This window comes from Cajanus cajan, chromosome 5 (assembly GCF_000230855.2).
Source record: "Cajanus cajan strain Asha chromosome 5, NIPB_CcT2T_4, whole genome shotgun sequence".
NCBI classification, from domain to species: domain Eukaryota; kingdom Viridiplantae; phylum Streptophyta; class Magnoliopsida; order Fabales; family Fabaceae; genus Cajanus; species Cajanus cajan.
This window is the reverse complement of record NC_138521.1, coordinates 18,477,510-18,501,197: the sequence shown is the minus strand read 5'-3', so window position 1 is coordinate 18,501,197 and position 23,688 is coordinate 18,477,510. Positions and strand designations below refer to the sequence as shown.

The window sequence follows — 23,688 nt, the reverse complement described above, 5'->3', positions numbered from 1 at the left end:
ATTATACTTATATATATAATTATATATATATATATATATAACTTTAAAAATATTTTCTAAAATTAACAGTGAAAGTATTTTTTAATATATAATTACTTTTAGTAAAATTTATATAATTTTAAAATAATAATTGAATACATAAATCAGATGATAAATTTTTAAAGTATAATATACTTGAATTTATTTTTAAAAAAAATATTTATTTTAACATAAGAAGAGAGGATGATGTAAAATCATTGAAGGGATATTAGTATAAAAAATATTTTTAGTAATAACCCTTTTTTTCAATGGAATTTAATGAAACTTAAAACGAAAAAAATAAAAATAAAAATGGATAAAGTGTTATACATAGGAATTTGTTGAAAAAGGAAATTGTAATTTTCAACATAAAAGGATAAAGCAATATCATATTTATATTTCTTAGGAGAAAAGAGTATAATTTACTCTTTTTTTTTTTTAATAAGACCAAAATGAAAAATTAGCTTATATTACATTGACTTAAAAAGCAAAAAAAAAATGTTTTTCATTTTTTTTACACTTTTTACGTGTATTCTATTTCTAACCGTTGCTTTGTTTAACTCGTTGGTGGTAGTTGGCCGGATTGATCTTTCAGTCTATCTCTTGCCTTCTGCCCTTGGATGGAAGCAGGGATGCCTCATGCAAAGTTTCTTTTGACATACTCACGCCAAAATGCCTCGCATATTAAATTGTTTACTTGGTATTTACAATTGAGTCAATAATTATAGAGGAGACTTAAATTCGTCAGGACTTCCTCTTTGCGCTGGAGTTATTGACTTCAAAGTGCCCTATTTGAGAGGTCTTAAATCGGGTTAGTTTTAAGCGATTGGCTTGTAGGGGGAATTTTATGTGCAGAAGAAACATGATGCTGGTCTATAGAATTTAAGTCATAAATCCAATACACGGTAATTAAATCACGTTGGTGTAAGCAAGAATTTCTTCAGTCGTATGTTATTTACATGGAAAATTAAGCACATTGATACAACGTGTTATTGCTAACGATCTGTAGCAGCGAGAGGCTTGCACTGCCTATCAATAGTGGTTGAGATACTGTAAAAATATGGAATTGTGTGGGTTTTGGACAAAGTCGTGGGATGGGATGGATGGTGTACTAATTCAATGTTTTGTTAAAGAATGATAGTCGGTGCTAAGTGAAATTGTAGTGTTTGATCATGGAGCATGTGATGTATCAATTGTTTGATGTGTTGGTGCCAATTATTATGTGCTTTATCTATAACTATGACCTTATTGTATATAGAAATAAGTTCAATCATTGCTGGTAATCTTATTGTGCCTTACTAGTTGTTATGGTCATCCGTAAAAATGGGAATTAGTTTCTAATAAGCATTCAAAAGAGTATGGCTGCTATAGACCGTTAAAGAAACATGTTTTGCAGGTTTTCACAATTACAGAAATTTGCAAAAGTTCTGCATAACCATGGTGCAATTATGCACTCAAGTGTGTGGAATGCCCCTTGCTCAAAAGCAAATTGAAGGCCTAACCAGTGAATTACCAATTATTTTTTATGCCTAATAACTAAACCAGAAACTATAAAATTGTGAACTAAAAAAATTGAAACTGAATTAAAAAACAGAAAATAGATTTGATTTTCAAAACCTGAATGACCTTAATATTTTTGCAAGGAGTTGAGTTGTACCCATACTCGTTACAAAAATAAGAAAATGAATATATTAAAAAATAAAAAAGACAACTAAAGGAGTTCCCGGAAACACACAATAAGAGAAATAAGTGACCCACAGAGAAGGCACAGTCTAAGAACCTTCTTCTTCTTCCTTGGGCTTAGCGAAGAAAAGTGGGATAAAGTTTCATCTAAAATAGATTCGCCATCCAGAAAATAGACCTGACAATATCATCACTGTTAGAGGAAATTCAACAATAGAAACAAAAAAGCATCTTCTAAGAAGTAATACTCCAAAAGGCTTTCACACACATTCCACATTTCTTTAAATCTAGGTCATTCCATCAACGAAAGCAGTTTCTAAGGGCACAAACAAACCAAATCATTTTTCTTTAAACTATAACATCTTATTTTCAACATTATTAATCATTTTTAATTGAGGTTCCATCAGAATTCCATCGAGTACTAAAAATCCTTAATAGTTTAGGGATAAGTTGCTAGTTTAACTATTCAATAAATCCCTAAACTATTTGAGAATTTTCAATTAGATCACAAGAGTGCATTTTCCTTGGATATTCCTTCTTTACATTGAGGATACAAATGTCTGACATCTACAGGTAAATGTATAATCTCCAAGGATGTCATCTTTAATGAAATTCGTTTTCCTTATTCTACTCTCTTCTCTTCTCTTCTCATGTATCTTCAACTCAATTACATATTCCTATATCTCTTGTCACTGTGCTTCCCCACCAAAACAGTCCTCTCCTTTTCTCCGATATGTCTAACCCTATACCTACCCGCTCCAATTACTCTCCAAGTCAATCTGTCACTCAATCCAGTCAAAATACTGTGTCATCTAATCCTCTTCCTCCTCCATTAAGAAGAAATACTCATCCCATGACTACTAGATCGAAAACCAATGCTCTTAGGACTATTCCTTCTACCTTAATCCCTCAAGTTGAACCTAAGAATGTTAAAGAAGCTCTCAAAGATTCAAATTGGCTAACTGCTATGCAAGAAAAATATGATGCATTGATTAAAAAAATAACACCTAATCTCTTGTATCTTTACCTACCAACAGAGAAACTATTGGCTATAAGTGAGCTTTTTGAATTAAAGAAAACCCAAATGGCACAATTAACATGTACAAAGCCAGACTAGTGGCTAAAGGTTTTCACCGACAACCTTGTTGTGATTACACAAAAACCTTCTCCCATGATTAAGTCTGTCATTGTTAGAACTATTCTTACTTTAGCAATAACTTCAAATTGGTTTGTTCAGCAACTTGACATTAACAATGTGTTTCTAAATGGGCAACTTCATGAGGATATTTACATGCAACAACCTCAAGGGTTTAAACATTCTGACAAGTCTCTTGTCTGCAAACTGCACAAGGCTCTCTATGGCCTAAAACAGGCCCCTTGGACTTCTTTTGAAAAGCTCAAAACTACTCTTATACAAAAAGGGTTTACAGCCAGTAAGAGAGATCCTTCTCTGTTTATTTACAAGCATAAGTCTAATCTTATCTATCTCCTTGTGTATGTAGATGACATTATTCTCACCGGAAGTTCTCAGCAGATACTTCAACATCTCACCTTGCAACTTAATGATGTGTTTGCACTAAAACAACTTGGTAATCTTGAATATTTTTTTGGGCATTGAAGTCCATAAGCTGAAAAATGGTTCTATGGTTCTTACTCAGAAGAAATACATTCAAGACTTATTGAAAAAAGCTAAAATGGCTAAAGCAAAGAGCATTTCATCTCCTATGGTTGGTGGTCTCAAGCTTTCCAAACAGGATTCAAATTACTTTGCAGACACAACTCTATATAGATCAGTGGTTGGCTCTCTTCAATATGCCACTCACTCACAAAAATTGCCTTCTCTGTTAATAAAGCCTGTCAGTTCATGTCAGCACCCCTTGGAGACTCATTGGTTGCTGTCAAGAGAATTTTAAGGTATCTCAAGAGTGCATCCAACCTTGGTATTCTTCTACAGCCAACAAAATCTGTTAACCATCTTCAGATTACTGCCTTTTCCAATGCTGACTGGGCCTCTGATCCAAATGACAGGAGGTCAACCTCTGGTTCATGTATCATTTCATATCCTGGTGGTCAAAGAAGCAGACTATTATAGTCCGATCAACCACAGAAGCAGAGCATAGGAGTTTAGCAGCTACTGTTGCTGAAACTCTATGGATACAATTTCTTTTGCAAGAGTTATATGTCAATACTAACCTCCCTAGCATCTACTGTGATAAACTAAGTACAGTTGCTCTATCCCACAATTCTATTCTTCATGCAAGAACCAAGCACATGGAGTTAGATATCTTTTTTCTCCGGGAAAAAGTCATCAACAACAACCTTAAAGTACTACGCATACCATGAGATGAACAATGTGCAAATATCCTAACTAAAGCTCTATCTCCTACAAGTACAAGGTTTAAATATATTCAGGACAAACTGAATGTGTTCTTCAGTCCTGCTCAGTCACCTTCAATTGATTGTGTTCTTTTTAGATAACTTAACTCACGTATGCCCAAGTTCATTCAATGGATCTACTGTAGTGTAACATTCTTTCTTTTCTGTTTTAATTCTGATAAGCTTCTGTTAGGATTCAGTTTATCTGAAATGATTCCTGCTGCCTATATATACGAGGCTTGATGTACTCCATTTATAATAATACAAATTATACAGTTTATATTAGAATTCTCTCTCTCTCTTTTTCTCAAGAATTCTAATATTGTCTGAGGTGAAGTTTCTAATGTCTTTGTCCGCGTGACAATAAGGCATCAAACAAATAGCTAATACTATATTTATGGACAATATCAACTTGTTTACAAATGCAGAACCAATGCTTGATAATGACTAACATAAGCAACAAAATATTAATCACTTACCGGCAAACCATTGAGAAGAGCCAGAGCTAGAGAGACATGAAATGTCCATATTAAAATCCTTTCCAGTAAATTTGGAAAATATGCAACAATATGCGGTCCCCAGCGAGGCTGATATGAAGTTAGCTGAATTGAACGTGCCATTGAGATGACATCACCAACAAAAATAAAAACCCCACCACAATTAGTTTCCTTAACACCAGAAGTTTCAGAAAATGGAAATCTGTTTTGTACATGTGATAAGCATTCATGAGGACTTGAATATGCAATCTCAATCCATACCAATCCAGGCTCCTGAACTGGAGCTAAACAAAATTCATCCTGTGAAAAATATCAAGAGAACCTTCAGTAGCTATAGTCATTGACATAATTTAGAAAGGTCAGAAACATTAAAATAGTTGTCTACCTGAGAGCATGTACAGCCACCTCCCTTTGTTGTAGCAGGTCCCCAGTCATCACCACACCTTTTATGTTTAATAACATCTTTAGCATTTAAGCAGTACATACTCCTTCCTCTGCTTAAAAGATCAATTTTGCTTTGACCATCATCCAGCGTAACATTAGCAGAGCATAATGATTTTACAAAGGCAGTGAGTTCACTGGGACAAGCACGTTGAGTTTCCAGTAATTCAGTAATTTTGCTTTCTTCCATCATAAAATTAGGGATACAGTAACCCTTCATTTTATTAACCACCAACTCTCCAGAACGCTGAGAAACATTTACATTATTAAGCTTAACATTATATGTCAATGTGTTAAGCTTCAACCATTCTTGTGCATTTCTGATGGGTACATTATCTACTGACAGAATAACGTCACCAGGAGCTAAATAACCAGACAAAGGAGAGGTTGGGGGTACGTTCAAAACCTGCTTCCCATGTAGCCACCAACATGCAATAAGAGAGAGAATGATACACAACAAGCAAAGAAAATGATATACCTAAAAACATTTAGAAAAAGTACCATGGGACTATCACCACTGCTGTAAAAGGGAAACAAGATCATGGGCAAAAGGAATAATGCCAGTCCGCAAGCTGCACAACACTAGAAAAAAGGTTGAAGGTGTAGAAATTCAATTAGCAATCTGAATCATTTAAAAATCAAACTAAAAAAGAAAAATAACATACACATACACATAAATGAATAGATACATAAAAATATAGGGATAGAAACTCTGGATCTAATGACACCTATACAGAAAAATAATCAAATTTACACCAATTAATGAACTCAACAAGAAATATTTAAGATATGTTAGAATATCATTAAATAGTATTATTTCCATGCGAGCTGTAATTATTCTGTAGTTATGGTGTACATGTTAAGAAAACTTGACCAGATCCGTCAGGCCAAATGATTCAACTGGGAGCCAGTCCTTTGATAAGTTCAGTCAAGCCTCTAAACTCAGTACTTCAAATCTAGTCAGTGAACTGTCATACCAGATGCAAACCATACCATGCATAGCCAGTCAAGGTTTGAGAAGATCAGTTCAATTTTATTTCAACAAAAGTACCACTTTAGAACCTAAGGCTTGTACATGGTGTTGAGTGTTATCTACCACTCACCCATGATATTGCTTGGTAGCTTTTATGTTGTTTTCTGTTGAGAATAATATCATGATATTTAGTAATTATGCATAATATCTTGTTTAGGGGAAACAAAATATTCCCTAATCATGTTTATTGAGTGAATTGAACATATATATAAACCTATCCCATGGTGTAGTAAAACAACAAATCAGCTCATCTGTTATGCCTCTGCTCTTTACTTTCAACATGGTATCTAGAGCCTAACAGGAGTATTTTTAACTGTATCTGCCTAGTGTACCCACCGTCTTTAGTGACAAAAATTTTGGTGAATCATGTTCAATCTTTGGTTCACCTCTCTCTTCTCTGTTGTTTACTCTTGTACCGACAATTTTTGGCAAGATTTTCTGACCACCACTGCTGCATATCCAGCAACCACCACCACCATCAGACACGTTTTGCCAATCTACAATGACATGAAAATGCCAAGCCTAGAGGCTTTGCAAGGAGCCAAACAGCCCCTACACGCAACATTTCTAAGGTGCAAGCGGGCGCGTCCAGCCACCATTCAGGGTGGTTCTCATTGAACCTAGCTTGCTAATGACATTGCCTTCCAAAGGTCCTATTACAAGGGTAATGCAAGGAGGATGCAAGAGGAATGGTCTCGTGATGAAGGTAGAAGGCCTAAACTCCATTTTGTCTATGTATATTTTTTTTCTTGTAAATATTTTTCCTTATTTTTTTGACCTTGAATTTTTGGGTCAAGTAGTGTAGGAATTTATTTCCTCATAATTTTTATTTTAGGGGTGTAATTAGTATTTTAGGGAGGGTGTAACTAGTGTTAAGATACTGTGGAGATTTATTAAGATTAATCATATCTTAGCTAATCATATCATGTAAATCCTTATTTTTTCATTATAAATAAGTTATGTGCACTGAAGATTGACACACAATTCTTAAATCACAATATAGTACCTAGAGCTTAGAATTTTTTTATTGCTCGAACAGTATTGTGCATGGACAGTACCTGTGCGTGACATCATTTTTCAACAACCCCTTGACTATGGTCAATTGCCTCTGACGACCGTATTTGGCTTCGTTTGGCCTTTGCTTGGCCCTGTTTGGTTCCGGTCACTCTCTACCTCATTTCAAATAGTGAACAGTTGTTGCATCTCTCCATTCCTCATTGTGACCAATCTCTCTCCATCTTCTATTGACTCCTCTACTTTTGTTTCACACTCATCTGATCAAGGTAGTGGATGAGGAGGCAGTCGTGGAAAACATAATCGGTGTAATTATTGTCGCTTTTTTGGTCATATTGAAGCTACTTGTCACAAAAGACTTGACGTCGATTACAATCAACGAATGTTACCCAAGTGATCAATGTTGTCTCTTCTACAAATGTCACTATTTTTGCCTTTAACTATCATAATTTCCTTCAATTTTGGGCAACCCAACAATCTCCCTCACCTGTCACTGTCATGGCTAAGTCTAGTAATCTTGTCACCCAACAATTGGCGTACTGAACGAACGATTGGAGCAAGACATGAGTCTAGGGGATTGTATCATCTTTCACTACCAGTTGCTTGTGTCTCCACTTCTGTCGATCTTGCTCACCAATGTCTTGGTCACCCCAGCTTGTTGAAATTGCATCTTTTAGTTCCTAGTTTTTTTACGATTCCATTCAATGTGAGTCGTGTCAATCAGGGAAACATGTTTATCAATCCTATAAATCTAGTGTCACTAAATGTGTTGCGTCACCTTTTACTCTGGTTCACTCTAATAATTAGGGACCTAGTCAAACTAGTTCAACTTTAGGTTATTCTTATTTTGTTATGTTTATTGATGATTTTTTGCTTTGCACTTGGGTTTTCTTAATAAAACACCATTATGATGTTTTCAATATTTTTCAAAGTTTTTCCATAGAAATTGCTACTCAATTTGGGACGTCAATTAAAATTTTACAAACTGATAATACCAAAGAATATTTGTCTTCCAAATTCCAGTCTCTTCACTCCTCACAAGGTATTCTTCATCAGACCTCTTGTGTTCATACACCACAACAAAATGGCCTTACTGAGTGCGAAAACCATCATTTGGTTGAGACAACTTGTACTCTTCTCCTTCATCATAAAGTTTCACTTCGCTTTTGGGGCGATGCAATTCTCACTGCATGTTACTTGATTAATCGCATGCCCTCCTTTATTCTCAACAATCAAATTCCATACACCATCTTGTATCCAAAACATGACCTTTATCCTATCCCACTTCGTGTCTTTGGATGTACATGTTTTGTCCATGATCTCACCCTTGGAAAAGATAAACTTTTTGCACGGTCCCTTAAATATCTTTCTTGGATATTCTCGTCTCCAGAAAGGATATTGTTGCTTTTGTCCACATCTTCAATGGTACCTTGTTTCAGCTGACGTCTCTTTCTTTGAGTCCTCTCTCCTTTATTCTATGAGGATGTTGACAGTCATCCTCCTTTGGATGCTCAACCTAATGTTCCAGTTTTGGTTGTAGTTGCTAAACCACCACCATTACTTGTTTTTCAACGAAGGACACGACATCCACAGGTGGTTCAACGTACACATCCTCCGGCATCATCTCTTGATCCAAATGGCCATCTGACAATGCTTCCTACACCTGAACCTCCTTTACCCGAGCTTCCCATTGCCATCCACAAAGGTATTCAATCTACATGTAATCCTAACCCATTATATGCATATACTCTTTCTTGTCATTGATTGACTCCTTCCTATTTTTTTTTTTTTGTTTCCTCTTTAAATTTTGTTGCTATTCTTAAGTCTACAAGTGAAACTATGGCTGATTCTATGTGGAGACAGACAATGTTGGATGAAATGGATGCTTTACAAACTAGTGACAGATGGGAGTTGGTGCCTTTGCCTCCTGAAAAGTCTATGGTTGGTTGTCGATGGGTGTACACGGTGAAGATTGCACCGGTTGGCACTATTGACCGCTTTAAAGCACAGTTGATTGCCAAGGACTATAATCAGATCTATGGCCTTGATTATGGGGATACTTTCTCTCCCGTAGCTAAGATGACTTTTGTTCGCTTGTTTCTTACTATGACTGCCATTTGTCATTGGTCATTGCACCTATTGGATATTAAAAATACATTTTTAAATGGTGAATTGCACGAAGAGGTTTATATGGACCAGCCCCCAACTTTACTACTTCTAGTAACGCTCACCTTGTATGTTGCCTCTGTCGTTTTATTTATGGCTTGAAGCAATCTCCTTGTACCTGAATTGGTTGCTTCAGCTTGACCTTAATTGAGTTCGATATGACTCAATTTGAGGCTAACCACTCTATTTTCTTTCTCCCTCCTCATTTGGTCTTTGCACTTATTTAGTGGTATATGTTGATGACATTGTCATTACTAGTGATGAATCCAATGGTATTTGTCGCCTTAAATCTCACCTTCAGTGCTAGTTTCAAATGAAAGACCTCAACCCTCTTAAATATTTTTTGGGGATCGAGGTTGCTCAATTTACTTCCAGTATTGCCATTTCCCAGCAGAAATATGCTCTAGACATTCTCATTGAGTCTAGTATGGTTGATTGTCGCCCCAATGACACTTTGATGGTCCTCAACATCAAGCTTCTTCCGAGTCTGGGGGAGCCATTGAATGACCTGAAAAGATATCGTAGACTCATTGGCAGACTCAATTATCTAACTATCACTAGGCCAAACATCGCTTTCCCAATAAGTGTGGTAAGCCAATTTATCAACAATCCTCGTGATAGCCATTACAATCATAAGGATCCTTAGATATATCAAGGTGTTGGGTTGTGGACTCCTATATGAGGACAAAGGCAATTCCAAAATTGTCTATTACTCTGATGCTAATTGGGCAAGATCACCATTAGATAAAAGGTCAACCACTGGCTATCATGTTCTAATCGAAGGTAACTTGATTTTATGGAGAAGCAAGAAGCAAAATATAGTTGCTAGATCTAGTGTGGAAGCAAAATATCGTGTTGTGCCAGCAACTATGAGTGAAATTACATGGCAACAACAACTTCTCAAGCAACTCCAAATTGGGGACACTTAGGGAACTAAACTCATCTGTGATAATCAAGTTGCTCCTCATATTGCCTCCAATCCAGTCTTCCACAAGCAAATTAAGCACGTAGAAATAGACTATCATTTTGTAAGAGAGAAAGTGTTCTCAGGAGAGATCACAGCTGAGTTTGTTCACCCCAGTGACCAGTTAGCAAATGTGTTCACAAAATCGCTTAAAGGGTCTCGGGTTGATTACTTTTGTAACAAACTTGGTGCATATGATATATATGCTCTAACTTGAGGGGGAGTGTTAAGATATTGTGAAGATTTATTAGGGTTAATCATATTTAGCTAATCATATCATGTAAACCCCTATTTTTTTTCATTATAAATAAGAGTTATGTGTGCTGAAGATTGACACAGAATTCCTAAAACATAACAACTAAAAAAGGAGATACAGATTTATTGGGCTTGAATGGCCCATGAACACCTTGAATGCATGGTCCAAGTGGATGGCCGTCCACCTGTGGGAGACAAGTAGTTTGGACGTCCAACTCAAGGAGGAGACAAGATGTCTCATAAGTCATTCAAGTTGCCAACATGTCACATGGTATTGGAAAAAACTCAAGTCCCACATCTACTAGAGATTAGGCAATTGAATAGTATATAAGTGGAAAGCAACCCTCGCCTTACAAGCCAGTTTTGTAGGGTTGAGTTAGGCTTAAATCCACTATTCTAAGACATGGCCTTGTCTAGTAACACCTTTGGCACCTTGTTTATGTGGCAAGCCTCCATTGGCTCTTCTAGATCTAGGATGTTGACATGAGTCACACTTTCTTTATCTTTTCTTGCCTTGCCATGTGGCAAGCTTCTATTGACTCTTCTAAATCTAGGATAGTGACATTTTTAGAAGGGAATTTTTGGATTTCAAATTGTAACTAGGGTTAGTAATTTTGAGTTCAAGTTAAACTAACCTAGGTTACATTTAACCTAGGTTAGCTTAACTTGCACCACAAGCTACCAAACCCTATATATACATGTTCCCTCCCATGATCGTGTACTTTTAAATCATTTGTGAGAAATAATATTGAAAGTTCTCTCTAAAAAGTGATAGTTCTCTCTTTGGAGAAAATCTCTTCTTATGAATTTTTATCAAGGAATTCCTCCTTGTGACAAGTTTTTCATATTCTTGCTAATCTTCACTTGAAGTGACGCACATCATCTTCCTCCTCCACCGTTTTCGAATTTCTTTCAAGCTTTGGAGTTTCATGGATGAAGATTGAGAGCAAATTGGAGCTAGTTGAAGAGAAACAACCATCATCTCCTCTAGTAGTTTCATCTCTTGCCCTCCTATGGCAACCTTAGATCTACCACCCCCACCTTGATCTAAAAACTTTGATTTGCGTTCCCGTGTGCTTTCAGTATTGTTTCCTGACACACCTGTCTTCCCTTTTAAGCTAACCATGGCTACTACTAGCTTTTCAGATCCTCCTAAGCATATGCTCCAATTTTCTCACCTTAGTTCACTCTCTGATGTTTGGGATCCTTCCCATATTGTTTGTTCATTTGGTTTTAAGTACTTTGCCACATTTATTGATGATTTTTCTCATTGTATGTTTTTAAATTTAATGCAAAACAGGTATGAATTGTTTTCTATATTTGAAAATTTTATCGTGAAATAAAAACACAATTTGGAGTCTCTATATGTTCCCTTAGGAGTGATAATGCACATGAATAATTGTCTCATACATTTCACAATTTATGGTATCTAAAGGTTTCTCCATCAAACATATTGTGCACACACTCCTCGACAACATGGGGAGCTGAGAGCAAAAACAAAAATCTTATTGAGACCACTGAACTCTTCTACTCCATGGAAGTGTCTTATCGTGATTTTGAGGTGATGTTGTCCTCACTGCCTATTCTCTATCCTCAATGATCAGGTTCCCTAATCTGTTCTCTTTCCTTATACACAATTTCATCCACTTGCTCCCTGTACCTTTAGTTCCACATGCTTTGTTCATAATCTCACTTCAAGCATTGATAAACTCTTCGCTCAGGCCATCAAATTTGCCTTCCTTGGGTATCATAGGTCATAAATAGGTTATTGTTGTTTTTCTGCTACTCTTCAACATTATTTTATTTCTGCCAATGTCTCATTTTTTGAGTTTGTCCCATACTAGTTTGTTAAGTCACAAATGCAAGTCAATTAGCAAATTGATACTCTTATCTATCTACCTTCTATTCCTCTAAATGAATCACACGTATATCTCGATGTTCCACACGAGGCTCCTCCAACTGTACAACCTCTTCAGACATATCAACGTCATTGGTGCAAAACTATTGAACATGCACAAGGATACTACTGAAAAGGTTGTGTTATACTCACCTTGACACCAACTCCTTCACTAGATTCAAGGTTATCAATAACAGATAACGGTCTATGGCGGTAAGTCAAAAATCCGCCATAAACATATGGCGGATGGCGTGCCGGCTTATGGCGGACAAAAATAATATATATATATATATATATATATATATATATATATATATATATATATATTAAAAACAAAACCAAAAAATAAAAAACTTTTATGATGCATGACTTTAGTGTTGGATGCTTATTACTTACCATTGTACTATAAGTGAAACAAAATTGGGAACAACATTATAGGTTTAATATAGAAAACAACATAACAAAACATGATAATGAAATTCTAAAATATAGGTAACTAAATTCCAAAATTTTGAAAAATCGAGAACAAAAACATTAAACAGATGAAGAACAAGAATAGTCACACAAAATGAGAGAGAGAGAGAGAGAAAGAAAGAGATGAGCATCTAAAGAAATGAAAAATAGATGAAAGAAAACGAAGAAAAGGAAAGAAATGGAAGGAAGAAGAAAAAACAAATAGAAAACAAAAAGAACTCTTATGGGTCGCCAGATTTGTTGGCCGAAAAACTTTCTGAAGCTCAGGCCACTATGGTTCAAGTCACCGACGAGGCTAGTGGCCTACCTAAGAAGGCTCACCGTAGTTGTTTGTTCGCAATTTAGGAGCTTCACAAGGGAAAAGATGAGAAAAAAAAGAGGATGAGGAGGACTTCTGACATGACCACCATGAAGCCATGGCCATGGCGGATATGGCGGACGCCATGGCAGATATGGTGGGTTCCATGGCAAATATGGTGGATGCCACTATATAATGGGAAAAAACAGATAGCGAATGGTGGAGGGGTTAAAAAACACCACGTTATACCTTTATGGCGACACCATAACGGTTATTTGATAACATTGACTAGATTTGGAACTACCATCTGTTATTGACCAACCCATTACTCTTAGAAAAGGTACCAAGTCCACTCACAAGCCATCTCCTTGTTATATTGGCTTAAGTTATCATTGTCTTTCCCCTTTGCATTATACTTGCCATAAGTCATCTATGTCTATACCTAACTCCCCAGGTGAAGCATTATCCCACACAAAATGATGCCAAGCAATGATTGACAAAATGTGTGCACTCCAAAGTATTTGTACCTAGGAGTTGGTTCCTCTTCCTCCTGGAAAATCAGTTCTAGCCGTCTAGGGTGTTGATGGCTTTACACCCTTAAAGTTGGCCCTGATGGAAAAATTGATTGCTACAAAGCTCATTTGGTGGAAAAAGGTTATACTTAAGTCTTTGGCCATGACTATATTGACACTTTTTCTCCTATAGCCAAAGATGACTTCTGTTAGACTCTTATTTTCCATGGCCATGGAAAATATGTGATCATTCCAACACATTATTTTGTAATTAGGGTGATCAGGATTTCTTCTAGTCATCTTTATATAATCCTCTCATGTAATTATGATCAATGTAAAAGGGATTTCCTGTCTGAATAGAAAAGACAATTAAAAAAGCCTAATTCTTGGCATATAACCTGTTACAGAAAATTAAAGTAACAAACTGAAAGACAGTTTTCTACAGCCACTTTTTGGTACTGTATTCTCGTTGGAAGTTGTCAAGGACTAACTCTACAACCCACTCAGGCACAAGCATTGTTAAGCTTGAAATGTGAACAAAGCACAAGCCTGCTATACTTTATGGTGAAAAGGGAAATTGAAACTCAATTTAATTATGAAGACAGAAAAATGTCAAGGATTGAGCTCCTAAACAATTGGCCATAGACGCAATTAGCAGGGATTAGATCTCCTAAAAGCTTAAACAACTAGGCATAGTGCAGAACATAATAATTGAGCCATAGCCTGGAAAACCTTCAAATTATATGGCTAAAACAACTACCATGAACTAAAGTTTGGTGAAATAAGACAAATTAAGTTTTCTATAACAATCAAGCAACCTAACATTTTGATTTCCCTTCTTTAACAATATATATTAATGTCTACTTTTTTCATAAATTCTAGCCCTGCAAAATCATGTGAAAGCTACTTCAAAGATATGCTTGATGAAAATGACAAAAATTATAATACATAAACAAAGTTACTGAGTAGCACAAGTGTCAATCCTTGATACAATGATAATAGTGTCAATGGATCCTATTTTGTATCAACTTACAACTGCATTGTGCCAAATGCCAGCAGAATACACACGGAGGGCAGTCAAATGAGGTGATGTCTGCAACAATTCATAATTAAAGGCAACCAGAGCACCAGGAAATAGAATGGCAATGAAGATGGCAATGTACTCTATTTGTATTCCCTCACTGCTTTCCATTGAAAAGGTGCAATAGCATAAATCATGAGAATCTAGCTTTTGTCATTTCAAGCAAAACTAAATTTGGGGTTCTTGGTATCTGCATGATCACATAGTAAATAAAAGAATAATAAAACATTACAGCTGAAATGATCATTGGATACACACCCTTGAATTCATGTTATACTTTTAATATTAAATGTCAATTATATATATATATATATGGGGAGGGATTAAATTATAAATATACACTATCAATAAATTTATATAAAAGGTAAATTTTATTGTTTCAACCATTGAATTATAATTTTGTATCACCTTAAATGTTTATTTCGAATTTTGTCAAAATTGAAGAAAGTAATCAAATTATGCATATTTTTCTAATATATATATATATATATATATATATATATATTGGTGCATTTATAACATATATTTGTTATATATAATAATAATAATTTATTTAAATGCATAATGTAATATATTATAAAAAATAACTATAATTATTGTAATATACATATAGTGCACACAAGTCTAGTGACCCAACATCTATATGATTGTTTCCTAACCCAACTCCCCCATAAGATAAAAATTATATTGACCCAAAACGATAGGAAATAGGATAAGTTAATCACATTATGCCAGTGCAGCAAACAATTGATTGAAACCATACAAAATAGTTTATTTTATCCTATACTGACCACCAAACAAGACCTAAGGTGTTAGGATCCCTCCTTATTAGGAACAAACATACATTTTATGGGATACAAGGAGCAGTTAATCCAACTCACTCAGGTCGATAAATATTTTTTTATCATGGGGTTATGCCTTTTTTCTCCATTTGCTTTCTAACATACTTGGGAATAAGAATGAGTCTAGTTTATGGGTAGGGATCATCCATTTATATTTCTTTTTCCCACCATTATCTATCGTCACTCCCTCACCAATATCAATAGCAACTTTTTTCTCGAAAACTTGTTCATATCAGGAAATTCCATTTTTTCTTCAAAAAGAGCAATACCCTTATTTATCATAACCAATCAACCACCAGGATGTGAAGTCTCTAACAATCAGTTAGTGTGCAGCCTGCAAAAAGTCATTTATGGGCTCAAACAGGTCCCTAGGCCATGGTATGACAGATTTACCAACACTCTGATAGGCTTTGGTTTTATTCACAGCAAATGTGATCCTTCATTGCTTCTTTTAAGGAATGCTCCTCCTTGCATCTATCTTTTCATAAATGTTGATAACATAATCATCACATGAAATTCTTCATTCAGTCCCTAATCACTAAGCTGAATGCTGTTTTTGCCCTAAAACAGTTGGAAATCTGGATTATTTTCATGGTATTGAACTTAAACATCCATATAATGGAACCATGATGTTTTCTCAAGAAAAATATATTAGAGATTAGATGCATAAAGACAATATGACAGAATTCAAAGGTATTTCTATTTTCTACTCCAATGTCTCGCAGTTGCAAAGTGCAAACTCCATAAATATGGAGGAGACTACACATCTGATCCACAGTTTTATGTCTGTGAACTGTGACAACCAGAGTGCAGCAGCTTGTGTCATAATCAAGGTTTTCCATGGCAAGACTAAACACAAGAAGCTAGATATTCTGTTAGAGAAAAAGTGCAGAACAAGTCACTTGTTGTAAGTTGTAATACATATTCCAGCTTTGGGTCAGATAGCTGATATCTTAACAAAGTCTCTATTCAAGTTAAGGTTTCAACATTTGAGAGAAACTCAGGGTGCTTTCTTCTATATCACCCTGAATTGGGGGGCGGGGAAGGAATGATAGATGTATAGCTTCAGCTGTTGCAACACTGAGTAGTGCCAACTTTTAGTCAAAAGTTAGTTAGTAGTTGATTAGTTGTTGACAGCTGTTAAGTGTTAACATTCTGTCAACAATAACTGTCACCTGTAAAAGGTTGAGCACCTTGGTGAGCAAGCCACTGTACTCTGCAAATAGAGATCTTAGTACTGAGCTAAGCACTGAATGGAAGATCCAAATTGTTGCTACTCAAGTTTCTCTCTGGATATCTCTTGGGGAGTAGTGTTGACGTTTAGTCAACAGTTAATTAGTAGTTGAGTAATAATTGACAGCTGTTAACATTCTGTTAACAGAAACTGTCGCCTATAACAGATTGAGCACCTTGGTAAGCAAGCCGCTGTACTCTGTAAACAAAGGCCATAGTACTGATCTAAGAAATGAACAAAAGATTCAAATTATTGCTGAAACACTCAATATTTCTCTCTGGATCTATCTTCTCTACATTAGTTTCACTTTCTACATTTTTCTCAGAACCATGAATTTCTATTATCCTGAAACATTCATAATAGAGAAGTTTTCACAGAACTTTCTTCCAGGTTTACTAGACTATAATCGGTAGTAAAATTTAGCTTTCTGAGCCTTATCCTGCAAATCATATTTAAGTTCAATACTTCAATTGTTTCCAAAACAGTGAAAACGTTATTCTTGTTAATCATCTATGGAAGTCCAGGACCCGTCTAACTTGAGTATTTCTTTTGTGATACTGCATAACAGGATTAGTCTAAATATCAAAGGTTAACACTTCACAGTTATAGTGATACGGAGGCAGAACTATTTTTCCTGAATGCTTGTGTGTTCCTTTGATTCATAAACTACCACTCTAGCAGCCACTTATTTTTACACTACGCAGCTTCTAGATATTTGTGGTGCACATTTGTTGTTTTTGGTGAAAACTAATTTTTCCCAGAGTTTGAAGCAATTTCCCAAATGCCCAATTATAGGTTTTCAGAAAGGAGTGAAGTTATAGTTCTATGGTGGTGCGCAATACATGCACTTTTTTATTTTTTCTTGAGGGGAGGGGAGTAATATACATGTGATAATTAGGACTTTGGTTACTATGATTGAAGACATACCCACTAGCTTGTGGAGATAATTTTTCTGACACTTTTCATGGCATACTTTTCTTTTCATTTTATTTTAGTGTCAGTTAACAGCTATTTTATAGGGATTTGTGCCTGTTTGTTTAAGTTTTTTTTTTTTTTAAAACAAAAAGGCACTTTATGATAAAAATGAATTTCGTATCATGAAATTTAAAACGTTATGATATGCAAATCAGTTCATCACTTGATTCATGAATGCCCCATGTAATTTTAAAATTTTAATATAAAGTGCTGGAGATCTCATATCAACTAGAGATTATGCCATAATAGTGTATATAAGTGGGGAGCAATCCTCACTTTACAAACCGGTTTTGGAAAGTTGAGTTAGACTCAAACCCACTTTTTTAAAATGGTATAAAAGCATAAATAAGGAAATAATTGGTACAAAATTAGGGAAAAACCAGCAACATCACTCCTCAAGTTGGTGCATAGATATCCATCATGCTCAACTTGCTTATAAAGAACTCAAAATTTGACCCAAAAAGACGCTTGGTGAGTATATCCACCACTTGCTGTGACATAGGAACAAATGGCATATAAATAATTCCATTATCAAGTTTTTCCTTAATGAAATGTCTATCAATCTGCACATGTTTAGTTCTGTCATGTTGCACTGGATTTTGTGCAATGCTTATTGAAGCTTTGCTGTCACAATATAACTTCATGGATCGTTATACTCACTCATAATTCCTCTAGAACTCTTTTCAGCCACATTGTGAAGTATGATGTAAGAGAGCAGTTTTTAACTGACTCTCGGGACTGTTAATAGGAATCATTAGGATTGATTAGTTTGTTATGCTTTCTGTTAGAATTGTTGCAACTGTTTTCACACAGTTGCTCTAGGACTTATCTGTGTGAATAAGAGACTTGCTCTCTCATTGTATGTATGAAAAATATAAATCAGAAATACAGAAATATTACTTAGATCTTTTCATTTTCTCTCTTATGCCTAAACACTCGAACACACATCATCTCACAAATTCCTTGAGCCATTGATCTATATTCAGCTTCATCACTACTTCTAGTAACTACATTTTGTTTTTTACTTCAACATGTGACAAGATTGTCCCACACAGATGTACAGTACCCTAAAGTAGACCTTCTACCAGTGATTGAACCTGACCAGTCTGCATTAGTGTAGGCTTCAATGGACCTTTGATCGTTTTTTTGAAAAAAACATATGACCTTTTCCTGGAGCATTCTTTAGGTATCTTAAGATTCTATAAACTGCCTCCAGATGTTCTTCACAGGGAGCATGCATGAATTGACTGACAAGACTTACCAATAAAGCAACATCAGGTCTTGTATGAGATAAGTAAATTAATTTCCTCACAAGTCTTTGATAGCGCCATACCACACTACATAAAGGTAGTCTGACAATGATCATAACCATTATCATAATTCATTGTTAATATTTAAGAATTAATTCAGTAATTATGACAGCCTTGTAGGTTGTGTAACTAGCATATTGGGTGCACCCAAAGTAATAGGCATATCATATGAGTGATTTGGTAGGCATACTGTAGAGTACTGGTATGAATCAATTACAGGGAAATATATCAACGTTTAAGTGTAAGACAACTATTGATAGAATTAGTGAATTCCATTTCTCAAACTCCTAAATTATCTCTGAAATCTTTGTTAAGTATTAGAGAATAGAATAATAAATACCTTTATTAAGTGTATTGAAGTTAGTTAGCTGTTATAGTAGTTAGAAGTTTGTTATGTCTATATATATGTTTGTTGTAGTCCTTGAACAAAATCTTTTTTTATTAATAATACAGTTTTACTAAATTCTCTAAATCTCTCTCTCTCTCATATGGTATCATCGTGAGCTAGGGTCCGGGAACTACTTCTTCTTTTCCCTTTTTCGTCTTCGATCTTCTGATTGTCTGTGTTGTTCTTGAGTGTTCCTCGTGAACGATGATTTCTGCATTGTTTTTTGGCTGCGATTGGTTGTGTCGCACCTGTTCTTCGGTTCAAATCGCAAATCTTGGTGTGTTTGCGTGATTTTCGTCTCATTTTTTGTTCATCATTGCCTCATTGATGCTTGTTCGCTGCGTTTCGCTATTTCGCTATCACTGATTGCATTTGGTTTTTGGTCGGTTGCATTGCGTTTGGTTGACTGTGTCGCTCGCTGTTTTTTGCTCTGGTTCGAGGTTCTCTTCTTGCGCTGCGTTTTTCTTGTGCTGTTTGCTGTCTTCGTCTTTCAGCTCTTGAATATTCTTGCGCGTTCTTCTCTGTTTCTGTTTCTCTTTGTTCAATGGCTTCCGCTTCCAATCAGGCTTCCTCAACTGTCTCAAACACTTTCTCTCAAAGTGTCACGTGTAAACTTGATGAGAAAAACTTCATGACCTGGCAGCAACAGGTCACGGTTGTAATTCGTGCTCATGACCTTGAGAGGTTTGTTGTCAATCCGAAGATTCCGATGAAATTCCTTACCGGTGAAGATCATGATGCAAACAATGTTAATCCTATATACACCACATGGGATCGCAAGGACTCGCTTCTGTTTTCTTGGCTCTTAACTACACTCTCCGACTCAATTCAAGCGCGAGTGGTTTCCTGTCATCATTCATATCAAGTTTGGGATATGGTGTTTCAACATTTTCACTCTCTCACTAAAATCAAAGTCACACAGCTCCGACTTGAACTTCGCACCATCAAGAAGGGTACCAGAACCTGTTCTGAATATCTCCTTCGAATCAGCACTATAGTTGAAATTCTTGCTTCAATTGGAAGCCCTGTTTCACCCAGAGAGCATGCTGAATGCATTATTGGAGGCCTTCCACCTGAATATGATTCGTTAATCTCCACGATTACAGCGTTTGTTAGTCGTGATGATGTTCTTTCCCCTTGTGAAATTGAAACTATGATTCTTGCTCAAGAAGCGCGGTTGGAACAAGCCAAAACGTCGGTAATACAAGAGCCTTTGACAATAAATCTGGCTCAAACTACCTCAGTTGCCAATGGAGTTCCAAATGCGAATCTGGCATTTCAGCAATCACAAATGCCAAATTCTCAGTCGAATATGTTTCAGAACTCTGCTTTCGAATCTCAGGGTGGCTACAATGCAAGTTTTTCTGGTCAGAACCGTGATGGAGGACGTGGTCGTGGTGGTTCACGCGGTGGCCAAAATCGTGGATCATCAGTTCAGTGTCAAATATGCCATAAAAGAGGACATGAAGCTTCAACATGCTATCAACAGTCGTTTGGTGGTTTTGGATTACCTTTTGGTCCTAATTTCTCTCCCTACACTTCCCTTGGATTTGGATCTCAAACTGGTTATGGTCCTCAGAATTTTGGTCTTGGTCTTGGACCTCAAACCGGCTATGGCTCTCAAAATTTTGGCTTCCTTCCTAATACTGGAATTCTACCTTTTCATGGATCAACCAATGTCTTTGGACACCCAGGCTCACCACAGTGGCCAACTCATGCATTAAGTGGCTCCTTTGGGTCGACTTTACCTAATTTTGGCTTCACACCACCTGGTTTTGCACTCCCAGCAGCACCATCTGCCACTCAGCAAGCTCATCCGAGCTCTGCATCCTCTTCTCAGCGAACTGTTCCAATCTTGAACACTGCCACAACATGGATTCCTAATTCAGGAGCTTCTCACCATGCCACTCCCGATCCATAGCATTTACTTCAAAGTGCTCAATTTACTAGAGCTGAGCATATTGTTATGGCTAATGGTCAAGGTACATCTATTACCTCAATTGGTTCTAATATGTTTCGGTCCCCCATTCGTCCCTCTACTATTCTGTCTTTAAAAGATCTTCTCCTTGTTCCCAATTTAACCAAAAATCTGATTAGTGTTTCCAAGTATGCTAAAGACAACAATGTCTATTTTGTATTCTATCCTCACTCTTGTTTTATCAAATCACAGGATTTGAACGAGACTCTTCTTGAAGGAAAACTTGGTGAAGATGGTCTTTATCGGTTTCATCCATCTTTAGCAAAGAGTGCATCACTAAAAGATGATATTATAGAAAATTCAGTTTCCAGTTTCCCTAAATCCTGTATTTTTCTTACTGAAACATGTACAAATGTTGTTCCTACTGTTTACAAACAATGGCACTTGCGGTCACGGCATCCCCATCATGATGCACTAACTAAGGCCTTAAAATCCTGTAATATTCATGTTCCTACTGTTAATAAAATTTCTGATTTTTGTGACTCATGTTGTATTGCAAATTGGGTGCACCCAAAGTAATAGGCATATCATATGAGTGATTTGGTAGGCATACTGTAGAGTACTGGTATGAATCAATTACAGGGAAATATATCAACGTTTAAGTGTAAGACAACTATTGATAGAATTAGTCAATTCCATTTCTCAAACTCCTAAATTATCTCTGAAATCTTTGTTAAGTTCAATGGTTATTAGTAAATGTTGCAATTAAAATGCAAAAAACAGTTGAAGTTCTCTCATGTTCATCTCAATCATGGATTTTCTTTAGCTTAGATAAAGTTGTGGAAAAGGAATACTTTTGACTAGAGTTTAGTAGAAGGCATGTGTCTATTTAGTATTTACACATTCACTCACCTAAGATAACTAAACACCAATATGTTTCTTATATTTTAGTTTTTGGAGGGAGCAATAGATGAGAGGGATCCAAAGGTATGTAACATAGTAACACTAGTTGATAATGACTCTCAGTTTTAATAAGATAGGCAATAAATTCTAAGACAACTGACCTTGTGGCAGCAACTGCATGACCAAATTCATGCACTACGACAGATATGACAGTAGAAACACATATATAGCCAGCATCAGCAAGTGTTAAGCTTAAACCAGGCAGCTGCATAAGAAGCGTTTATTGGTTCACAAAAGCATGACAGAAAAAGATTGTTCACATTTTCCACGTGTAGTCATATTTTCCTTGTATTTGTTATTCCTTCCAAAGGATCAAATATCGAATTAATTTAAATTTGAAAAGAAGAGGAAATGAAGTTGCTAACCAAAGAAGGGAAGCCAAAAAACAAGGTATTGGCAAAGCTTCCAAGTTTATTACTGCCACCACAAAGATGCAATGTTCTGGCTAGTTCCCAAAGGAGAATCTGCGCAAGTGTGGCATTAAATAACTTAATTGAAATCCAAGGAGCAAAATATTTAGAGTAAATAGCCAAAAGAGACCCTCAAAGATATCGGTCATTCAAGAATGAAAATCCCCTGTAAGCTCCCAGAACATGCATTTCCTAACTCAAATTAGTCCTCATAACTAATTTGACTAATCGAATACATATTCAAGAACTCATTCGCCGATTAAATGTATTCAAGAACTGATACGAGGCCTTGTATCTTTCACGAACCAATTTGACTACTTACTCAAATATTTAAAACGAGAAAGAAATTCAGAAAAACCAAAATTCTCACCAAAGTAACTCCAAGCAACGCAGAAAGGGCAAACCCAACCCCAATTGAAAACCATACTTTGAAAAACCTGAAACATAAGCCATGCATGCAACAATCTGAAACACGAAATAACAAAATCAAGAAGCGGAAAGGTGCGTGCAGAAACAGAAAGTGTCACCTGGAGTATCGGCGACCAAAGTGGAAAAGAGGTCTGTTAAACATGGAGATTTTGTAGTCGCAATACCTGCACTTAGACATTGCCCAAAATTTTACACAGAGAGACGCAAAAATGAAGTAATCGAAGAAGAAGAAGAACGTTACCAGCAGGAAACGGTGTTGGAAACATTGTGAGAGGAGGAAGAAGCGTGAAGCGGGAGAAGAGTGCGGTGTGTGGGCCTTTGGGGCCCAAACCTCCTGATTCGCCTGGCTTCCACTTCCATCGCCGAAGTTGAATATGAATGGTGTTATGTTATGTTGCTTATTTCGTGGAGTCACCGAGGCAACGAGAGGAGGCGTTTGTTAGGGAGGAAGGTTTTAAATGTCTAGGAAGCATGTTTTGGTTTCTGATAAGCGGAAAATAAAAAATAAAA

The 23,688-nt window shown here is 36.1% G+C and overlaps 1 protein-coding gene across 4 annotated transcripts; it reads right to left on the bottom strand.

Annotated features, from left to right (window-relative positions):
* Window positions 1–1,381: 1,381 nt before the first annotated feature.
* LOC109807982 (Peptidase M50 family protein) lies at window positions 1,382–23,688 on the bottom strand. 4 transcript variants are annotated; one of them, XM_029273450.2, is made up of 11 exons: window positions 23,420–23,679; window positions 23,277–23,342; window positions 23,120–23,186; window positions 22,705–22,803; window positions 22,441–22,544; window positions 14,662–14,809; window positions 5,517–5,597; window positions 4,960–5,421; window positions 4,836–4,874; window positions 4,557–4,679; window positions 1,382–1,879 (listed from the first exon to the last, which is right to left on the bottom strand). In XM_029273450.2, the coding sequence occupies exons 1-11, from the start codon at window positions 23,536–23,538 to the stop codon at window positions 1,730–1,732; spliced, it is 1,458 nt and encodes a 485-aa protein (XP_029129283.1). In that variant the 5' UTR covers window positions 23,539–23,679; the 3' UTR covers window positions 1,382–1,729. The 4 variants fall into 4 exon arrangements, with proteins under 4 accessions (XP_029129283.1, XP_020226344.1, XP_082931167.1 ...); XM_083075041.1 differs by lacking the exon at window positions 1,382–1,879 and adding an exon at window positions 2,771–3,764 and having other exon boundaries at window positions 23,420–23,688; XM_020370755.3 differs by having other exon boundaries at window positions 1,591–1,879; window positions 4,557–4,874; window positions 23,420–23,673.